General features: G+C 39.4%; 1 protein-coding gene across 1 annotated transcript in view; it reads left to right on the top strand.

The window, feature by feature from the left end:
• Positions 1-3,258: 3,258 nt before the first annotated feature.
• Positions 3,259-18,812, top strand: part of LOC118012628 (nuclear body protein SP140-like protein) — a 96,491-nt gene continuing 80,937 nt past the window's right edge. Inside the window, exon 1 of the mRNA XM_035008328.1 lies at positions 3,259-3,419. Within this exon, the coding sequence (XP_034864219.1) occupies positions 3,388-3,419 (32 nt within the window). The 5' untranslated portion in view covers positions 3,259-3,387. The remainder of the gene's footprint in view (positions 3,420-18,812) is intronic.

Here is an 18,812-nt window from a genome sequence, read left to right as displayed (position 1 = left end):
CCCAGAAAAGGCAGGGTGGGGTCACCTTTCTCTATGGAGGGGAGGGTGTCACCTACAAGACTGAGCCCACTGGCCATTCTCAAATGACAGGAGAAGTTGCAGAAATGGCATCCGACCTCCAGGGAACTTTCCCTGTATTCCCTTTATGCCCCAGGGTAATGGGCCAGAGTCAAATGAGAGAGGTGAGGTTTCAACTTCAGTGTCATCATCTTGAGAAATCAGTACAGCTCTGCTGGTTGTGGTCTTGCCCATGAACTATTGGACCAGGACACCAGGGAGGCCACCTGCTGCTGACAAACTGTGCAGTTTTGCAACCTATCTGCTGCTGACAAACTTCATTCTAAGGTGAGACATGGAATGGCCCACAGAGCCGGGTGGAGAGCTTCAGGGCCACACCTCTGTGTTCCCGGGGCCACTTGATGACCTGGCCAGACCCTCGTGGTCCTTGTGTAAAAGTGTGCTGGGTCCTCCCGGGTGCCAGCCCATTTCACGAGCACGGTACTTGTGCATGTGGGAAACACGGGCCCCAGGTAGGACTTGGCCCTGGGGGAGAGCTCATTAGACTCTAGTTGGGTTTCCCCTGGGCCAGGACCGTTAAGCTGAGGGTTTGCGTAGGCCAACCTCATCCTCTGCGCGGGACTTTCTCAGCCCCAGGCACCGGTGCCCTGGGAGTGCCCAAGGTCTCCCCAGCCACACCCACTTCTAGACAGAGCTCCTGTTGGTAAGGCGGCCTCCCTTCCCTTCACCTCCGGATGATGGTCAGCAGGTGTGGACTTCTCTGTCCAGGCCAGAAGCTTGTCTGTGTGTGTGCCAACTGCCAAATATTAAAATCATCTCAGAACCAAGTCCTTAAATTGGTTAACCTTCATGTAGAAAGAAAGAATGGCGCTCCTACATCTAGTTTCGAGGGGTTAAATAGTTACAAGAAGGATTTTCGGTTTCAGTTTCTCTGAAGAGGCAACGGAAACCAGTTCTAAGGAGACTGCAATACTGAGCAGGATCACTAGAGGGGAGGGCAGGCCTTCAGAAAGTGGCCCAGACGGCTTTCTCAAGTTGCCCGGAGGTTCTCTCCATCACGTCACTCCCCACAACTTGCACCCCTTAACCTCTCCCCAGAGGCCTCTTCCCAGCCCCCTCTCCAAGGAGTCACTCTCTTCCCTCCCACTTCACCCCCAGCAATCCCTCTGGCTTTGTACAAACTTTGCCGTGACAGGAGTCTGCAGCTCGGCCACCACCTGGACAGTCGCTGAGATTCTGCTCCGCCCCCATCTCAGCCCCTCAACACTGAAATATTGCCACCAAATGCCCACAGGATCCGTACGGGACAACTGTATTATGACCATGCAATTGCAAGAGGGTAGGACTCCCAGCCTCTTTACCCATCTGGGGCACAGGTAGATGAGAACTCGTGGAAAGAGATATGCACCCAGATGCTGGACCCAATTCGGGGTGTTATTGGGCCCCTCCGAAGGGCATCCCTTTCCCTCACCCCAGTTCCAAACCAGCGGACAGATCAGTATAAAAGCGAAACAGATGGGATTCAAAATACCAGCTTTCTTCCTGATACAAGCTACATTGGGAGTCATGGCTTAGTATGTAGCAAAAAGAGATCCCTCAAACCGAACCCCCCAATTGAGCTTATCCACACAGCCTCAGGCTGCTCCAATCAATCATACACACCCCCAGCCTCCCATAGCCCCCTAAGCTCCTGTCCCTGCGTGCTTGACCTTGGAAAAGCCACAGAGCCCTGGCCTCCCCAGGTGCCATGAGCCCAGAAGACCCAACAAGGAGCAGGCTCACCCCTTCCACCAGAGAGTCTCCCCAGAAAGGAGGGAAGGGCAGGAGGTCCAGGTGAGTCCCACCGATGGACTTCCGGGGACATTGGGGCAGGGCCCAAGGGCTCCCACTCACGTCCAGGCGCCGGCTCCCCCTCCATTTCCACATCCACGGAGGTACCAAGGCTGTTACCCCTTGCCCCAGTGGCCACTGTCCCTGTTGCTGCACATCTTCCCGCCCTGGAGTTCCTCTATTGGCCTCTATTCCAGGTGCCCTAAGCACACCCACCGAAGAGCTGGCAGGTGTATGCCAACCCCCAGCACGGCGGTGGCCTTGGGTCAGCCCGCTGCCCAGGGACAGAGAAGGAGAGGGACAAGGGACACTAGGAAAGGCTGGTGTCATCTGTGTCCCGTGGAGGCCAGAAGCGGAGGATAGCTGTGCCCAGCAGTGGCTCAGCTTACTTGGCCTTCCACCCCTGCGAGGGAGGGAGGGAGAGAGAGAGGGGCAGAGAGACCCAGGCGAGTGCAGCGCCTGGTGTAGACACCTGGCCCATGGGTAGAGAAGTCCTTGTCAGCATCCTGGAATCCCCGCCAGACTGCCATTCGCTTCTTTGGGGGAAAGACAGAATATCCATGGAAACAGGGATGGAAACCTCCTTCCCCTGTAGTTTCAAATGTCATGAAGTTTTCTGGGTCACTTCTCAGGCTCAGATCCGAAGGAGAAATCTGTGGACAGACAGGACTCCGAGGCAGAGGGTCACGCTCCCCGCGGGGCTCACCTCCCCATGTGCGCCCAGGTCCTGTCGGTTCCAGCCTCCCTTTCCATCCAAGGGAAGCCTACGCTGCTCAGCCTTCCAGTGACTGCTTTTTGGGTGTCGCAGGGCTGCAGTGGGGAAGCAGCCCTGCAGTCAGGGCACCTGCAACCCAGGCACCCGAGATGTTAACCAGCGTCACTGCCTTGGCTGTGGCCTTGCAGATTTCTCTCTTACCTCTGGCGGATTCCCAGGAACACTAAGCCCATTTCCCCCGGTTTATGATGCTGAGCATTCGGGCTCTCTCCAGCCCTGTGTCCCCACGCTGGGACCTTGCTGGATCCAGGCTCTCCCACAGGAAGGAAGAAGATGGGAAGTTTCTGTCTTTCCCTCTTTCGCCGCCTCCCCCAGCCATGTCGGCTAGGGGAAGGGGCAAACACGGAGGTCCCCCCTGCCCACCCCATTACACTCAGAAACCCTCTTAGACCGAAGGGCAGGAAGCGCTTGAGGACACAAAGATGTTTCTGTGTCTTTGCGCCAAAAAGTGAACCCCTGGGGCCTGGCCCGGCTCCTCCGGCCCTCATAGTCCCTCCTCGGCCTCCATTCCTGCTGTTACATGTCTTGGGGCCTGAGAACCCTCGTGGAGCTGCAGGAGAGAAACAATGCCCAACAATTCAGAGATACTTTCACTTCTCTTTTCCCCATTTGGGCGGAGCTCCGTGTGTGAGGCAATTCACAAACTTCCTGCTCTGGGCTCGGCAGCCACCCTGAACCAGGCCACCTCAACGGAGGGTTCGGAGGCCACATTTGAGGCCCAGGCAGGGCCCAGGGGGGGCCCAGGGGGGGCCCGGAGTGGGAAGATGGCCGATGGAAGCAGCGACCTCAGCACCAGGTCAGTCTTGATCTCCTTCCCTCTCACCCCTGTCTCTCTGGCCATGGACTGCTTCTCTGTCTTTCTAAAGACTGAAGTTGAGACACTAAACTAAATTTCTACTTTAGACCCGGTTTGCAAGAATGCCGGCTTGCCATATACGAAAGGGCAGGGAGAGCTAATGAGGAAATCAGGTGTTCATCCAGCCTGCCACCACACACAGGACCTTCTTGTTTTGCAACCCTGCTCAGCTGGAGGCCTGTCTGAAGTCCCGGCCCTTTATGAGGCTTGCGACAGGGATTTGTTGTCTCCTTGTGACCTCTGAACCTTCTCCTTTCCCTCCCGCCTCCTCTCCCTTCATGAGTCAGTGCAAAGAAAAATATACAATTCAGGGTCAACACCTGACTTAGGCTCAAACACGAGGTGCTGTGGTCTCACATCTGTCCTGTGAACAGGCCTCCATCAGGCCCTGCTCCTCTCTGGCTGGGGGGCCAGGTTCTTCCTCGTCATCTTGACTGAGGAAGTAAAAGGAAGAGAACCAAAGAGTAGTGCAGGCTCAGGGGTTTTATCTTGACTATAATTTTCTGTTCTGGAATGGGTTATGTCTCTGACCCCTCAAAAAAGGGGGGGGTGGAAATCCTATCTTTTTCTCTACTAATAGGTCAGAAATAATATTACTTAATATTTTAATCAATTTATTGTTTAATACAAAAGAAATGCATTATACATTCTTGTTCATAAATTTTTAAACAAAATGGAAGTATGTCAAGGGAAAGAGCCCTGTTTATCACCTATCCCACAGCAGCTTCCAGTCAGGGTCCTATTAAGAATTTCCAGCTTAGCCTTTCAGATCTTATTCTATGCATTTCTATGTATGGGTTCGTTACCTAAACATGCACTTTGTGCCTTGTTTTTTTAATAAATGGGATTATATTGTACATGCTGTTCTGCATTTTTCATTTTCTCTTATTTTGATAGTGAAAATCCTAGAGATCACCTTAATATAGATCTACTTCATTCTTTTTAAGAGCTACATGCTATTCCATAGAATCGATATACCGTAATTTTTAAACCATCCCTCCAGCCCCCATTGATGGACATTTAGGTTATATTCAGTTGTTCGCTTTACCAACAAGCTATGATAAGAATCATCTATTTCCTTATACTTTTGCACATTTAAAAGTATTTGTCTCATGTCAACAACCAAAAAAGTGGAATCATGGAGGCAGCGGTTACTAATATTTACTTGTTTATACATCCTGCCAGCTTGTCAAAGTAGCTGAACCAATATATTCTCTTAACAATATCAAATGAGATAAACCATCTCCCCACACCCAAACTTTGCAAAGGTGGTGGATAAAGAGTTGCATCTTGTTTTAATGTGCATTTTCCTGATTCCATGGGAGGTTGGACAGTATTTATTGGCCATTTGCCTCTTCTATGAATTGCTGGTTTATTTATTGCCAGTGTTACTCAGTTGACATGATTGTCGTTTCTTTAATGAGAGGGGAGAATTTGCTAAATATTCTGAAAGTTATACTCTCCTTGTCTCTGAAATTTGTTTATGGTGACTTGATCTTATTAAGGCTTAAAATTTACAGTGTAGGCTTATTATAGTATTGATTTTATAAGCTAGATGCACCCTCTGTTGTTATAAATAATTAATGTGACGTGGAAAATTTACTGGTGAATTCCATACACGATGTTCAGCCACAGCTCTTGAGCTCTTAAGATGGCAGATTCAAGTCTACCTTCACAGCAAGCCAATTTCCTTCTCTTACATCTCAAAAAATGTTTTCTCTCTCAGTTGTGGGGCAAAGTTGTGCTTCCTTTGAAGCAACGTTAGCCTTCACAGCTTTTATCTGCTCCCTGAATATTCCTCTCTTTTGCTTTTTTACTTTCTGCTCAGAATGATTGTCTCATACTTTTCTTCCATGACAATTATTTAATTTTTAGTAATTCTTGCATTTCTTGTTATTTCTATTTTTTTTAAGTTGATTGTGTTTATTTGGGGGGATCTTAATTTGTTTCTACAGCTCCACTGTAAGCCACATTGTTTGTGTGTGTGTGTGTGTGTTTACCATCCCATCTTCAGGCTCTTGCTGTATTTATTGAGGTTTTTGTGTGATTGTACGTGCTTTGGGGAGGTTTTCTGCATCCTCCGGGTTATTCTTCCAGGTTGATTCTGTCTGCAGTTTGGTTTCTGTGCTGCTTTACTGGCTTTTTCACGTGCCCATGGTGGTTTTATATTCCGTTTCACTCGTGATGGACCCCCAACCTCCACTCTACACAGGCTTACTCTGGGCGAATGATTTCTTTCCCCGAAATGTCCAGTCTTATTGGAGACTGAATTTCTTCCCATCTGATCTACAGTTTGAGGGCTCTAGGTTTATTCTTACCCATTTTTCCTGAGGAAACTTTAATTAGTTAAACCATCCCTTTCCCCCTGATCTGTGCTAACCCAGTGGTCATGTATGCAGGACCTGTTTCTCGAGCTCTCTCCTCCACTGTTGGCTGTGCGAGCCCCTCCTTAAGCCCCGCACATCATGCTGTGACAGGGACCACGGCTTCAGATGAACTTTTGATATCTGTTGAAGTAAATCTTTTCTTCTCTCCTCCCAAAGTGGCTTGGCCCTTTGCATCTCCAAACTGGCTTGTCAACATCCTGCCACGAATTTGTTTAGGATGGCATTGAATCTATAAATCAATTTGAAGAGAATTGATATCTTTATAACATTGTGTCTTCTATCTCATTACTATGGTATATTAATAATTAAAAAATATTTTCTAGTAAAATTTATATTTCTCTACCTAGAGGTCTTACACTTCTTCTGCTAGATTTATTCATAGATACTTGATATCTTTATGCTATCAAATCTACATAATTTAAAATCGATTTTCTAGCTGCTTGTTACTAAGATAAAAAATAAAGGGAAACGTTGCCAAACTCTTGAATTCTAAGGACTTCTATGGAGATATATATGTATATATGTGGATTTACATGGATACATAATGTCAGTTTTATTTCTTCTGATCTAATCCTTCTACTTATTATTCCTTTTTCTTGCCTTACTGCGTGGGCAAGGACTTTGCATATGGTGAACATGAGTACTGATAGTAATGATTCTGTCTTGATCCTAACCCCAAAGGGAAAGTTTTTATCACTGCACAATTATGGGTGATGTTTGCCCTAGATTTCTTTTATGAAAAGGCTTTATAAAAGACTTAACAGATTAAAGAAGTTTTATATTGGCATCTGATACTTTCAACATGGGAGGTGTTTGTGGCCCTGTTTTCTGTTATTTCTGCCTGTTCTCACTCACACATTTTTTAAACAAACTTTTAATTTTGGAATAATTTTATATTTACAAAGAAATTGCAGAGACAGTACAGATTCATTTCCTGTGACATTATCCCTCTGACATGACTGTGGTACATTCTTCAAAACTGAAAAACCAATATTGGTAACATCACTGTGCATTAAACCCTGGACTTTTTTTTCAATTTCATCAGTTTTTCCATTAATACACATTTTCCATTAATACACATTAATATACTGTTCCACAATCCAATCCAGGACTCCACTTTGCATCTAGCCATCCTGTCACTTATTCACTTCTGATGTGTGACAGTTTCTCAGTCTCTCCTTGTCTTTCATGACCTTGACAGTTTGAAAAGTAGTGGTCAGGCATTTTGTAGACTGCTTTTTAACTTGCATTCATCTTGATGGTTTTCTCATGATTAGCCTGGGCTTACAGGTTTTACGAGAGCGTACCAAGGAGGTGAAGTGCACAGAGGGTGTATCTAGCTTTTTAATTTAACAATAAAAAATATTGTTAAGCCAATCTCCTCCTCACATCACATCAGGGGATATATGCCAACCTGACTTATCACCAGGGAAGTTGACCTTGATCATTTCATGAAGGTGGTGTTTGCCAGGCTCCTCCACTATAAATTTACCATTTTCCCCTTTCCAAAAAGAAAAGGGAAACATTCTCTTCTGTTCACAAAGATTGTTTTGCTTGGTATCTTTGTGTACTAGCATTGTATTGGGAAAATTACTTTTAGGTAAAATCGAGGACTGCAATGAAGGTACGACTCTGGAAAGAGTTTTGGTTTGCTGCATCCAGGTACCTCCGGGAACGCTTTAACACAAGTCAGGGTCTGAGAGTACCTCGGGGGAAGCCAGGTGGTTCCAAGACCAGAGCTGCCCCCTCCACTCCATTCTCACTGGGAAGATGTCTGGGGGTGGCTGGGACTCCGGCTGGACCCTCCACCTCGTGTGGACTCCAGACTTCATTTCTGTCCCCCTCACCCTTTGAAGTTGTCAAACCCGATGTTCTGATTCCCTAGGATCAACAAATGCCTCAAGTCAAAAGTGGTTCTGTGTTTGCTTGTCTCTCTGGTTTCTCCTTTCACCTTTACCTTTGCCTGGTTTCATCTCTTCAGTAACATTTTTAAATGCTTTTTAAAGCTGTCTTGCTTATGAGAGTTGGGAGAGATTGGGGTTTTTGAATCCTGCCCCACCACACCAGGAATTTATAGTCATGGATTGACTAGTTGATTAGCTGTCAGTTTTCAAAGTTTATTGCTTGAGGTTTGGTCGTGGTTCATGAATTTTTTTCTCTGAATGCTTTTAAGATTTTTCTCTTAGCATTTATACTGTAATAAGTCTAGATTTGTTTGTTTCTTAAAATTTTTAAATTTTTTGTTTTTGTTTTGTGTTTATCCTTTTGGGGTTTCTAGACTCTTGAATTTGCGAGTTGATGTCTTTTGTTTTTTTGTTTATTGGGTTCTGTTTTTTTGGTTTTTGTTTTAATTGAAGTATAGTTGGTATATAATATTATATTAGTTTCAGGTGTACAACATAGTGATTTGACATGTATATATGTTATGAAACGATCACCACAGTAAGTTTAGTTACCATCTGTCACCATACAAAATTCTTAAAATAGGGCGCCTGGGTGGCTCAGTCGTTAAGTGTCTGCCTTCGGCTCAGGTCATGATCCCAGGGTCCTGGGATCGAGTCCCACATCAGGTTCCCTCCTCTCCCACTCCTGGGGCTTGTGTTCCTGCTCTCGCTATCTCTGTCTCTGTCAAATAAATAAATAAAATCTTAAAAAAAAATTCTTAAAATATTATTGACTATATTCTCTGTGCTGTACTTTACATTCCCTTGACTTACTCATTTTATAACTGGATGTTTGTACCTCTTAATCCCTTTCACCGTTTTTACCCATTCTCCCACCTACCTCCTCTTGGGCAATCATCGGTTTGTTCCATGTATTTATGAGTCTGTTTCTGTTTTGTTGTGTTTATTCATTTGTTTATTTTTTAGATTCCACATGTAAGTGAAATCATGGTATTTGTCTTTCTCTGACTTATTTTACTTAACATAATACTCTCTAGGTCCATCCATGTCATTGAAAAATGACAAAATTTCCTTCTTTTTTTATAGCTGAATAATATTCCATTATATAACATATATATATATACCAAATCTTCCTTATCCATTCCTCTCTTTTTGGGGGGGGGGGCATTCCTCTCTTGATGGAAACTTACGTTGTTTTCGTATCTTGGCTATTGTAAACAATGCTGCAATGAACATAAGGTGCACATATCTTTTTGAATTAGTATTTTCATTTTCTTCAGATAAATACCCAGAAGTAGAATTGCTAGGTCACATGGTATTTCTATTTTTAATCTTTTGAGGAAACTCCATACTCTTTTTCATAGTGGCTGTACTAATTTATATTCCCACCAACAGAGAATAAGTGTTCCTTTTTCTCCACATCCTCACCAACACTTGTTATTTCTTGTCTTTTTGATTCTAGCCATTCTGACAGGTGTGAGGTGACATTTCATGGTTTGGATTTGCACTTACCTGAAGATTAGTGATGTTGAGCATCTTCTCCTATGTCTGTTGGCCATCTGTCTGTCTTCTTTGGGAAAATATCTATTCAGGTCCTCTGTTCATTTTTTAATTGGATTGCTTGTTTTTTTCTGGTGTTGAGTTGTAGGGATTCTTTATGTTTTAGATACTAATCGCTTATGGAATATATCATTTGCAAATATCTTCTCCCCTTCACTAGGTTGCCTTTTGTAGATGGTTTCTTTCACTGTACAAAAGTTTTTAGTTTGAGGTAGTTCCCAATTGTTTAGTTTTGCTTTTGTTGACCTTTCCTAAAGAGACAGATCCAAAAAAATATCCTTAAGACCATTTGTGGCACCTGGCTGTCTCAGTCGGTAGATTATGTGACTCTTGATCTCAGGGTCATGAGTTCAAGCCCCATGTTGGTCATAGAGTGTGCTTAAAAAAAATATTGTTAAGCCAATGTCCAAGAGTTTACTACCTATTTTTTTTAGGAGTCTTATGTTTTATGTCTTACATTTAGGACTTCAATCCATTTTGAGTTTATTTTTGTGTATGGTGTAAGATAGTGTCCAGTTTCATTCTTTTGCATGTAGCTGTCCGGTTTTCCTAGCACCATTTATTGAAGATACTGTCCTTTCCCCATTGTCTATTCTTGCCTCCTTTGTCATAGATTACTTGGCTGTATAAGTGTGGGTTTATTTTCAGGCTCTCTATTCTGTTCCATTGATCTTTCTATTTTTGTAGCCAGTACCATACTGTTTTGATTATCATAGCTTTGTAGTATATCATGAAATCTGGGATTGTGATGCCTCCAGCTTTGTTATTCTTTCTCAAGATTGCTCTGGCTACTTGGGGTCTTTTGTGGTTCCATACACATTTTCGGGTTATTTGTTTTAGTTCTGTGAAGAATGTTGTTGGTATTTTGATAGGAATTATATTGAATCTGTATATTGCTTTGGGTAGTATGGAAATTTTAACATTAATTTTTTTGATCCATGACCACAGTGTATCTGTCCACTTATTTGTGTCATCTTTAATTTCTTTCATCAGTGTCTTATAGTTTTCAGAGTACAAGTCTTTCACCTCCTTGGTTAAATTTATTCCTAGGTATTTCATTATTTTTGGTGCAATTGTAAACAGGGTTGTTTTCTTAATTTCTCTTTCTGTTAATTTATTATTAGTGTATAGAAAATACAACAGATTTCTGTATATTAATTTTGTATCCTGCAACTTTACCAAATTTATTTATTAGATCTAATAGTTTTTTTGGTGGAGTCTCTAGGGTTTTCTATATATACTATCATGTCATCTGCCAACAGTGACAGTTTTACTTCTTTACCAATTCAGATGCTTTTTATTTCTTTTTCTTGTCTGACTGCTATAGTTTAGGACTTCCAGTACTACGTTGAACACGAGTGGCAAGAGAGGGGACATCCTTACCTTATTCATGATCTTAGAGGAAAAAGCTTTTAGCTTTTTACTATTGAGCATGATGTTAGTTGTGGGTATGTAATTTATGCCCTTTATTATGTTCAGGTATGTTCCCTCTAACCCTACTTTGTTGAGAGTTTTCATCATAAATGGATGTTGAGTTTTATCTAATACTTTTTCTGCATCTGTTGAGATGATCGTAAGACTTGTATCCTTCATTTTATTAATGTGTGTTTCATGTTGATTGATTTGCTCATATTGAACCACTTTTGTGTCGTTGTAATAAATCCCACTTGATCATGGTATATGATCCTTTTAATGTATGTTGAATTAGGTTTGCTAATTATTGAGGACTTTCATTTATCTGGTATTTATAGCAGAAATATAGTAGTCTTAAAATGATTTGGGGTGATTTGAAAATTTTAAAAATGTATTGGAATGGTTTATTTAATATGGATATTTTCTGTTCTTTGAAGGTTTGCTGGAAATTGTCTTTAAAACTATTTGAAACTGATATTGTAGTGGGGGGAGAGGGCAGGGTGATTTTGCAGCTTCTCCATGTTTAAAGAGTAATATAATGTAGTGATTAAATAGTGTGCTATTTAATGCTGGCCAGGAGGGAAGGTTGGAGCTCAGGGGATAGGTAGGAAGTTTGGGGAAGGGTGCTCTGAACCCTAGCTCTGCCACTACATAGATGTAAAATGTGTCCCCTCAGGATTTTAAAGATATTTTCTTACAGATCATGAGGTCTACCATACGGTCTGGTGAAGTATATATTTTATCAGTATGAAATGACCTACGTTCTTTGTAATGCTTTTCAACATCTATTTGCTTCTAATTTTAGGTTTGCTACAAAGCATTCTTTGCATTTGTTTAGTGTGTCTTTTCCAATCCCTTTATTTTCAGTCTTCTTGAGCTGTTTAATTTTTTATATGCCCCTTATAAATAGAATATAATGTATATAAAAATTAACCCAGGTGGATTAAAGTCTTGAATGTAAGACCTGAAACCATAAAATTCCTAGAAGAAAACATAAGTGGTAACCTCCTTGATACTGGTCTTGGTGTTGAATTTTTGTATTTGATCCAAAAGCCAAGGCAACAAAAGCAAAAATAAACAGATGGTATACATCAAATTAAAAAGCTTCTTCACAGCAGGGGCGCCTGGGTGGCTCAGCCGTTAAGCATCTGCCTTCGGCTCAGGTCATGATCTCAGGGTCCTGGGATCGAGCCCCGCATCGGGCTTCCTGCTCGGCAGGAAGCCTGCTTCTCCCTCTCCCACTCCCCCTGCTTGTGTTCCCTCTCTCGCTGTGTCTCTCTCTGTCAAATAAATAAATCTTTAAAAAAAAAAAAAAAAGCTTCTGCACAGCAAAGGAAACCATCAATCAACAAAATGAGAAGGCAGCCTGCTGAATGGGAGAAAATATTTGCAAATCATATATTCGATAAGGGGTTAATATCTAAAATACATAAAGAACTCTACTCAATAGCAAAAAACCAATATGATTTAAAAATTGGCAGAGGCTCTAAATAGACATTTTTCCCAAAAATGACATACAGATGGCCAACAAACTCATGAAAAGATGCTCAACATCACTAATTATCAGGGAAATGCAAATCCAAACCTCAAAGAAATATCACCTCACACCTGTCAGAATGACTAATACCAAAAAGACAAGAAATTGCAAGTGTTGGTGAGGATGTGCAGAAAAGGGAACACTTGTGCACTATTAATAGGAATGTAAATTGGTGCAGCCACTATTTAAAACAGTATGGAGGTTCCTCAAAAAATTAAAAATAGAGCTACCATATATATGATCCAGCAATTCTACTTCTGAGTATTTATCTGAAGAAAACAAACATGCTAATTTGAAAAGATATATTGGGGTGCCTGGGTGGCTCAATCAGTTAAGCAGTTGCCTTCAGCTCAGGTCATAATCCCAAGGTCCTGGGATCGAGCCCCATGTTGGGCTCTCAACTCAGCAGGAGGCCTGCTTCTCCCTCTCCTTCTGCTGCTGCTCCCCCTGCGTGTGCCCTCTCTCTCTCTGTCAAATAAATAAATAAAATCTTTTTAAAAAAAGAAAGAAAAAAGAAAAGATATATTCACTCCTATGTTCCTTGCAGTATTATTTACAAAAGCCAAGATAGGGAAACAACCTAAGTGTCTATTGATAGATTAATAGATAAAGAACATATGACATATGATATATATTATATAATATAATAAATTTGACATGTATAGTATATAATATATAATATAATACTACTCAGCCATGAAAAAGAAGGAAATCTTGCCATTTGTGACAATGTGGATGGACCTCAAGAGTATTATGCTAAGTGAAATAAGTCAGACAGAAAAAACCAAATACCATATGATTTCACTTATATGTGGAATCTACAAAACAAAACAAAGAAACAAAAAAAACCCCTCATAAATACAGAGAGAAGATTTGTGATTATTAGAGGGGGTTGAGGGTAGGCAAAATGGATGATTGGGACAATTGTATGGTGATGAATAGTAACTAAACTTATTGTGGTGAGTTTGTCGTGTATATAAATATCAAATTATTGTGTTGTATACCTTAAATTATGAAATATCATATACCAATTTTACATCAATAAAAAATACATATAGCTGAATTTTATTTCCTATCCAATATACATATTCTTATATTTTATGTCAGTTTATTCCATTAATGTTTATTTCAATCACTACTATGTTTATATTTATTCTTACTGTCTTAGTTATTACTCAATATTTACAAGAATTTCTTCTTATTCTCTCACCCTCTTTCTTACCTGTTTTTGGATTGATTGCATTTCCTTTGTTCCATATTTTTTCCTCCAATACATTGGAAGTACTGCCTTTTTTTTTTAGTTGAAATTCAATTGTTAATAAACATACTTAGTCTTATATTATACTCTCAATGTCTGGAGTTATTTGATATCTTTTCCTAAGCTAAAAACTGGAACTTGATTTTCTTTTTCTCATCTCTCTTCCTATGCCCTCCATGAACTTTTTGAGTCTGAAAATGTCTTCATTGTACTTTTATACATAAATGAACATTTGGACATATTTAGAATTAAGGTTTAAAATGGTTTTTCACTTAAAATTTTGGACATTTTTCTTCATTGTTTTCCTGCATTCAGTGTTGCATATGAAAATTCCAACTTCCATCAGATTTTCACTCCTTGTGGGTAAGTTGCTTTTCTTTCTGGAACCATTATGATTTGTTATCCTTGATGTTCTAGATTTCACCATAATACATCTAGGTATGGGTTTTAAATATTCATTTTCTGCCCTTGAAGAGCCTTTTTAATATTAAAGTTCTAGCTTTCTCTGACTGACTTATTTCATTTGGCATAATATTCTCTATCTCCATTCATGTTGTAGCAAATGGCAAGATTTTATTGTTTTTTTTATGGCTGAGTAATATTTCATTATATATGTCACACCCTCTTTATCCATTCATCAGAAGATGGACGTTTGGGCTCTTCCCATAATCTGGCTGTTGTTGATAATGCACAGAGAAAGACAAATCATATGATTTCACTCATATGTGGAATTTAAGAAACAAAACAAATGAACATGGTGGGGGGGATAAAAGGAGAGGAAAACCAAGAAACAGACTCTTAACTATAAAGAATAAACTGGTGGTTAAGTGAGGGACAGTGGGGGAGGATGAATTAACTAGGTGAAGGGGATTAAGGAGGGCATTTGTTGTGATGAGCACTGGGCATTGTATGAAAGTGCTGAATCACCAAATTCTACACCTGAAACTAATGTATGTTAACTAACTGGAATTTAAACAAAAACTTTTTTAAAAAGTTCTAGCTTGCATTCTGAAAATCGTTTTTCCTCTTTTTATTTGATTTTTTTTTTGTTCTCATTCTTTTTCCTCTCCTTCTAAAATTCCCTTTGGCAGAAAGTCAAAACATCAGATTACACAATATATCTTATTTTTTTCAGTTTCCACATCTTTTTTCTTACATTCCAGAAAAAAAAAGTAACTAATTAACTTTTTGACTGAGTCCGTTCAACTGTTAACATGCCTACTTTTATTTTTTAAAAGGTTTAATGAGGTATAATTTACATACTATAAAATTCACCTGTTTTAAGTGTACAATTCAATGATTTTTAGCAAATTTATAGAGTTCGGCAACTATCACCACAATCCAAGTTTAGAACATTTCATTACCTCACAGAGTTTGCTCATGGTTGTTTATAGTCAGTCCCTATTCCTATCCCCTAGCCCCAGGTAACTACTAATCTACTTTCTGTCTCTGTAGATTCATTTTTTCTGGACATTTCGTATAGATGGAACCATATCATATGTGGTCTTGCACATCTGACTTCTTTCACTGAGCATAACATTCTTGAGGTTCATTCATGTTGTAGCGTGTGTTCATGTTTTGTTCCTTGTTATTGCTGAGTAATACTCCATTGGATGGACCTACCACATTTTATTTATCCATTTACCTGTTAATGGACATTGGATTTTTTCTACTTCTTGGCTATTATGGAAAATGCTTCCATGAATATTTGCATATTTGTATGAACAGGTTTTCATTTCTAGGTTGATACTTAGGAGTGGAATTTTTGGGTCATATGGTAATGTTATGCTTAACTTTTTAAAAACCTATCTTACAGTGTTTCCAAAGATTCCCACGAGCAGTGTATAAGCGTTCCAGTTTTTCCACAATCTTGCTAACTATGTCTTTGATTATAGCCAATCCAGTAAGTATACATTGGTATCTCATTTTGGTTTTAATTTGCTTTTTCCTAGTTACAAATGATGTTGGACATCTTGTTATGTGTTTGTTACCTTCCACATATCTTTTTGAAGAAATAGCTATTCAAATCGTTAGCCAATCATTTAATTGGGTTGTCTATTGAGTTGTAGGAATTCTTAATATATCTGTGTACGAGTCATTCATTAGAAATATGATTGGCTAATATTTTCTCCCACTCTGAGACTAGTCTTTTATTTTCTTAATGGTGTCTTTTGAAGCACAAATGACTTAAGTTATTTGAATTCCAATTTATCAATTTATTCTTTTATGGATAGTGCTTTTGGGTTTTTTTTAAAAGATTTTATTTGTTTATTTATTTGAGTGAGAGTAAGAGTGAGAGAGATCACAGAAGGAGAGGGAGAAGCAGACTCCCCACTGATCAGAGAGCCCAACTAAGGGCTCGATCCCAGGACCCTGGGATCATGACCTGAGCTGAAAGCAGATGCTTAACCCACTGAGCCACCCAGGCTCCCCTGGATCATGTTTTTTGATATTGTAGCTACCTTTTAGTCTAACCCAAAATCACAAATATTTTCTATCTATTCTTTGAAAAGCTTTATCATTATCTCTTGTACACAGGATACTACATAATCTGTGGGACCCAGTGAAAAATGAAAGTGGAGGGACCCTTGTTCAAAAATCATTATGAATTTCATAACAGTGAAAGCAAGGCATTAAACCAAGTACAGGGCCTTGTGTGACTGCATAAGATGCATGCCTCTGAATTTGGCTCTTATATTTAGATCTATGATCCCTTTTGAGTTGATTTTTGTCTAGGTGTGAGGTGAGGGTATAAATTAATCTTTCTGTATGTGGATATTTAAGTATCCTAGCACCATTTGTCGAAAAGACTTTTCTCATTGAATTGCCTTGGTACTTTGAAAATCAATTATAAGGGTTTATTTTTCACTCTCAATTCTAGTCCATTGATAGATGTATCTATTTTTATGCTAGTGCTGTAACTGTCTTGATTAATGTGGCTTTATAATAAGCTTCGAATTCAGGAAGTATAAATCCTTCAACTCTGTTCCTCAAGACTATTTTAGCTATTCTGTATCCTTTGTATTTTCACATAAATTTTTGGATCAACTTCTCAGTTTCTGGAAAAAATCTTGCTGGGATTTTGATAGGAATTTCACTGAATCTGTAGATCAATTAGGGGAGAATTACTATCTTAAAAATATTGAGTTTTCCAATCCATGAACATGGAATGTTTCTATTTATTTTGATCTTTAATTTTTTAGAACACTTTATTTATTTGAGAGAGAGAGAGAGAGAGCTCACACAAGGGGGGGAGGGGCACAAGGAGAGGAAGAAGCAGACTCCCTGATGAGCAGGGAGCCTGACATAGGGTTCAATCCCAGGACCCTGGGACCATGACCTGAGTTGAAGGCACACTTAACCAATGGAGCCACCCAGGCGCCCCTGATCTTTAATTTCTTTTAGCAATGCTCTGTAGTTTTCAGCATATAAGACTTGCTTTTTGTTAAATTTATTCCTAAATATTTAATTCTTTTGCCTACCTTTATTTTTTAATTTGAAAACTCAACTTTTAAATTTCCAAATTTCCTGGTTGTTTTATAGACACAATATTATCTCATAAGCTGTGGGAGTATGAAATATACTTACTCTTTATAAGGTCTTGCTTTGTTTGCTCTATTATTCATATTTCCTCTGATGTTACCAAAAAAACAGTAAAGAAGGATGTGAAAGGACCTGGGTGGAACCCTGATGCTCTTCACTAAGCCAATGTTAACAGCCTGGGGTATTTCCTTTCCCAAACTTTACACACAAATGCAAGATTTTTATTACTTTAATTTGTATAAAAATGGAATCATAATATATTAATCTGAACTTGATGTTTTTATTTATCAATAAAACTACGCCCTTCCACCCAATTACTAGAAATAAATAACTACATACTATTCCAACAGTATGGATTTGCTATAATCTCTGCAACCATTCAGCTGAATGGACAATCAAGTTGTTTTCAGGTTTGGGGGGTCTTACTAATTCCCTTTTAAAATAATTTAGGGATATATTTATATGCTTTTTTCCTCCTTTTGTTTGTTGATGTACTAAATTATCTAAAGAGATTTCCTAATGTTGAACCATCTTTACTCATTTATTATTTAACTTTTCTTCCTCTTTTTTTTCCTTAGTATGATGGTTTCATGATTTTTAGGCTAAAATTTTTTATTATTGATCTTTTTATTAATTGAAGTATAATTAACATACAATTTTATATTAGTTTCAGGCATATGGTGTATTGGTTCAACAATTCTATACATTATTCAGTGTTCATCACGATAAGTGTAGTCGTCATGTGTTACCATATAACATTATTACAATATTACTGACTGTATTCCCTTTGCTGTACTTTTCCTCTCCGTGACTTATTTATTTTATAACTGGAAGTTTGTACCTCTTAATCCCCTTTACCTATTTCACCCATTCCATCATCTACCTCCCCCTGGCAACCACCAATTTGTTCTCTGAGTTTAAAGTGATTTTTTGTTTCGCTTTGTTTTTTAGATTCCACATGTAAGTGAAATCATTTGGTACTTGTATTTTTCTGTCTGACTTATTTCACTTAGCATAATACTCTCATCAACATGAATGAACCTAGAGAACCAACATTTAAAAGAATGACAAGATCTCATTCTTTTAAAAATTAAAAATAGAAATACCACATGATCCAGTAATTCCACTACTGAGTATTTACCCAAAGAAAACAAAAACACTAATTCAAAAAGATAAATGCACCCCTACATTTATTGCAGCATTATTTATAATAGTCAAGATATGGAAGCAGCCCAAGTGTCCATTGATAGATGAATGGATAAATAAGATGTGGTGAATATTTACAATGGAATATTACTCCTCCTCTATTTCTGAAATAGTCTCTAACCACAAGATCTATATTATCTTTGATCCAACACATTACTTGTTGTTTTCTTTTGTAAAATCTGTGGATGGTTTATTTTCTTTAACCTGCAGCCTGTTCAGCATCTACTTATAATTTATTGAGACTTCTTTTGTGGCCAAGATTATGATTGACCACAATCATACACATTTGTGTACACATACACATACACAATCAATACAGATTGATACACATTTCACAGACTGGGAAAAAATGGTGTGTTCCTTGTTTTTAGGTCACAAGATTAAAGGATAAATTATTCTTGCTAATTTATCCAGAGCCTGTATACTTTTCAAATATTTTATTTATTTATTATGAGAGAGAGAGAGAAAGAGCTGGGGGGAGGGGCAGAGGGAGAAGGAGCGAGAGAATCTCAAGCAGACTCCCCG

This window comes from Mirounga leonina, unplaced genomic scaffold, assembly GCF_011800145.1.
Source record: "Mirounga leonina isolate KUSES-001 unplaced genomic scaffold, KU_Mleo_1.0 Mir_151, whole genome shotgun sequence".
Lineage (NCBI taxonomy): Eukaryota > Metazoa > Chordata > Mammalia > Carnivora > Phocidae > Mirounga > Mirounga leonina.
This window is presented reverse-complemented; position numbering and strand designations above follow the sequence as displayed.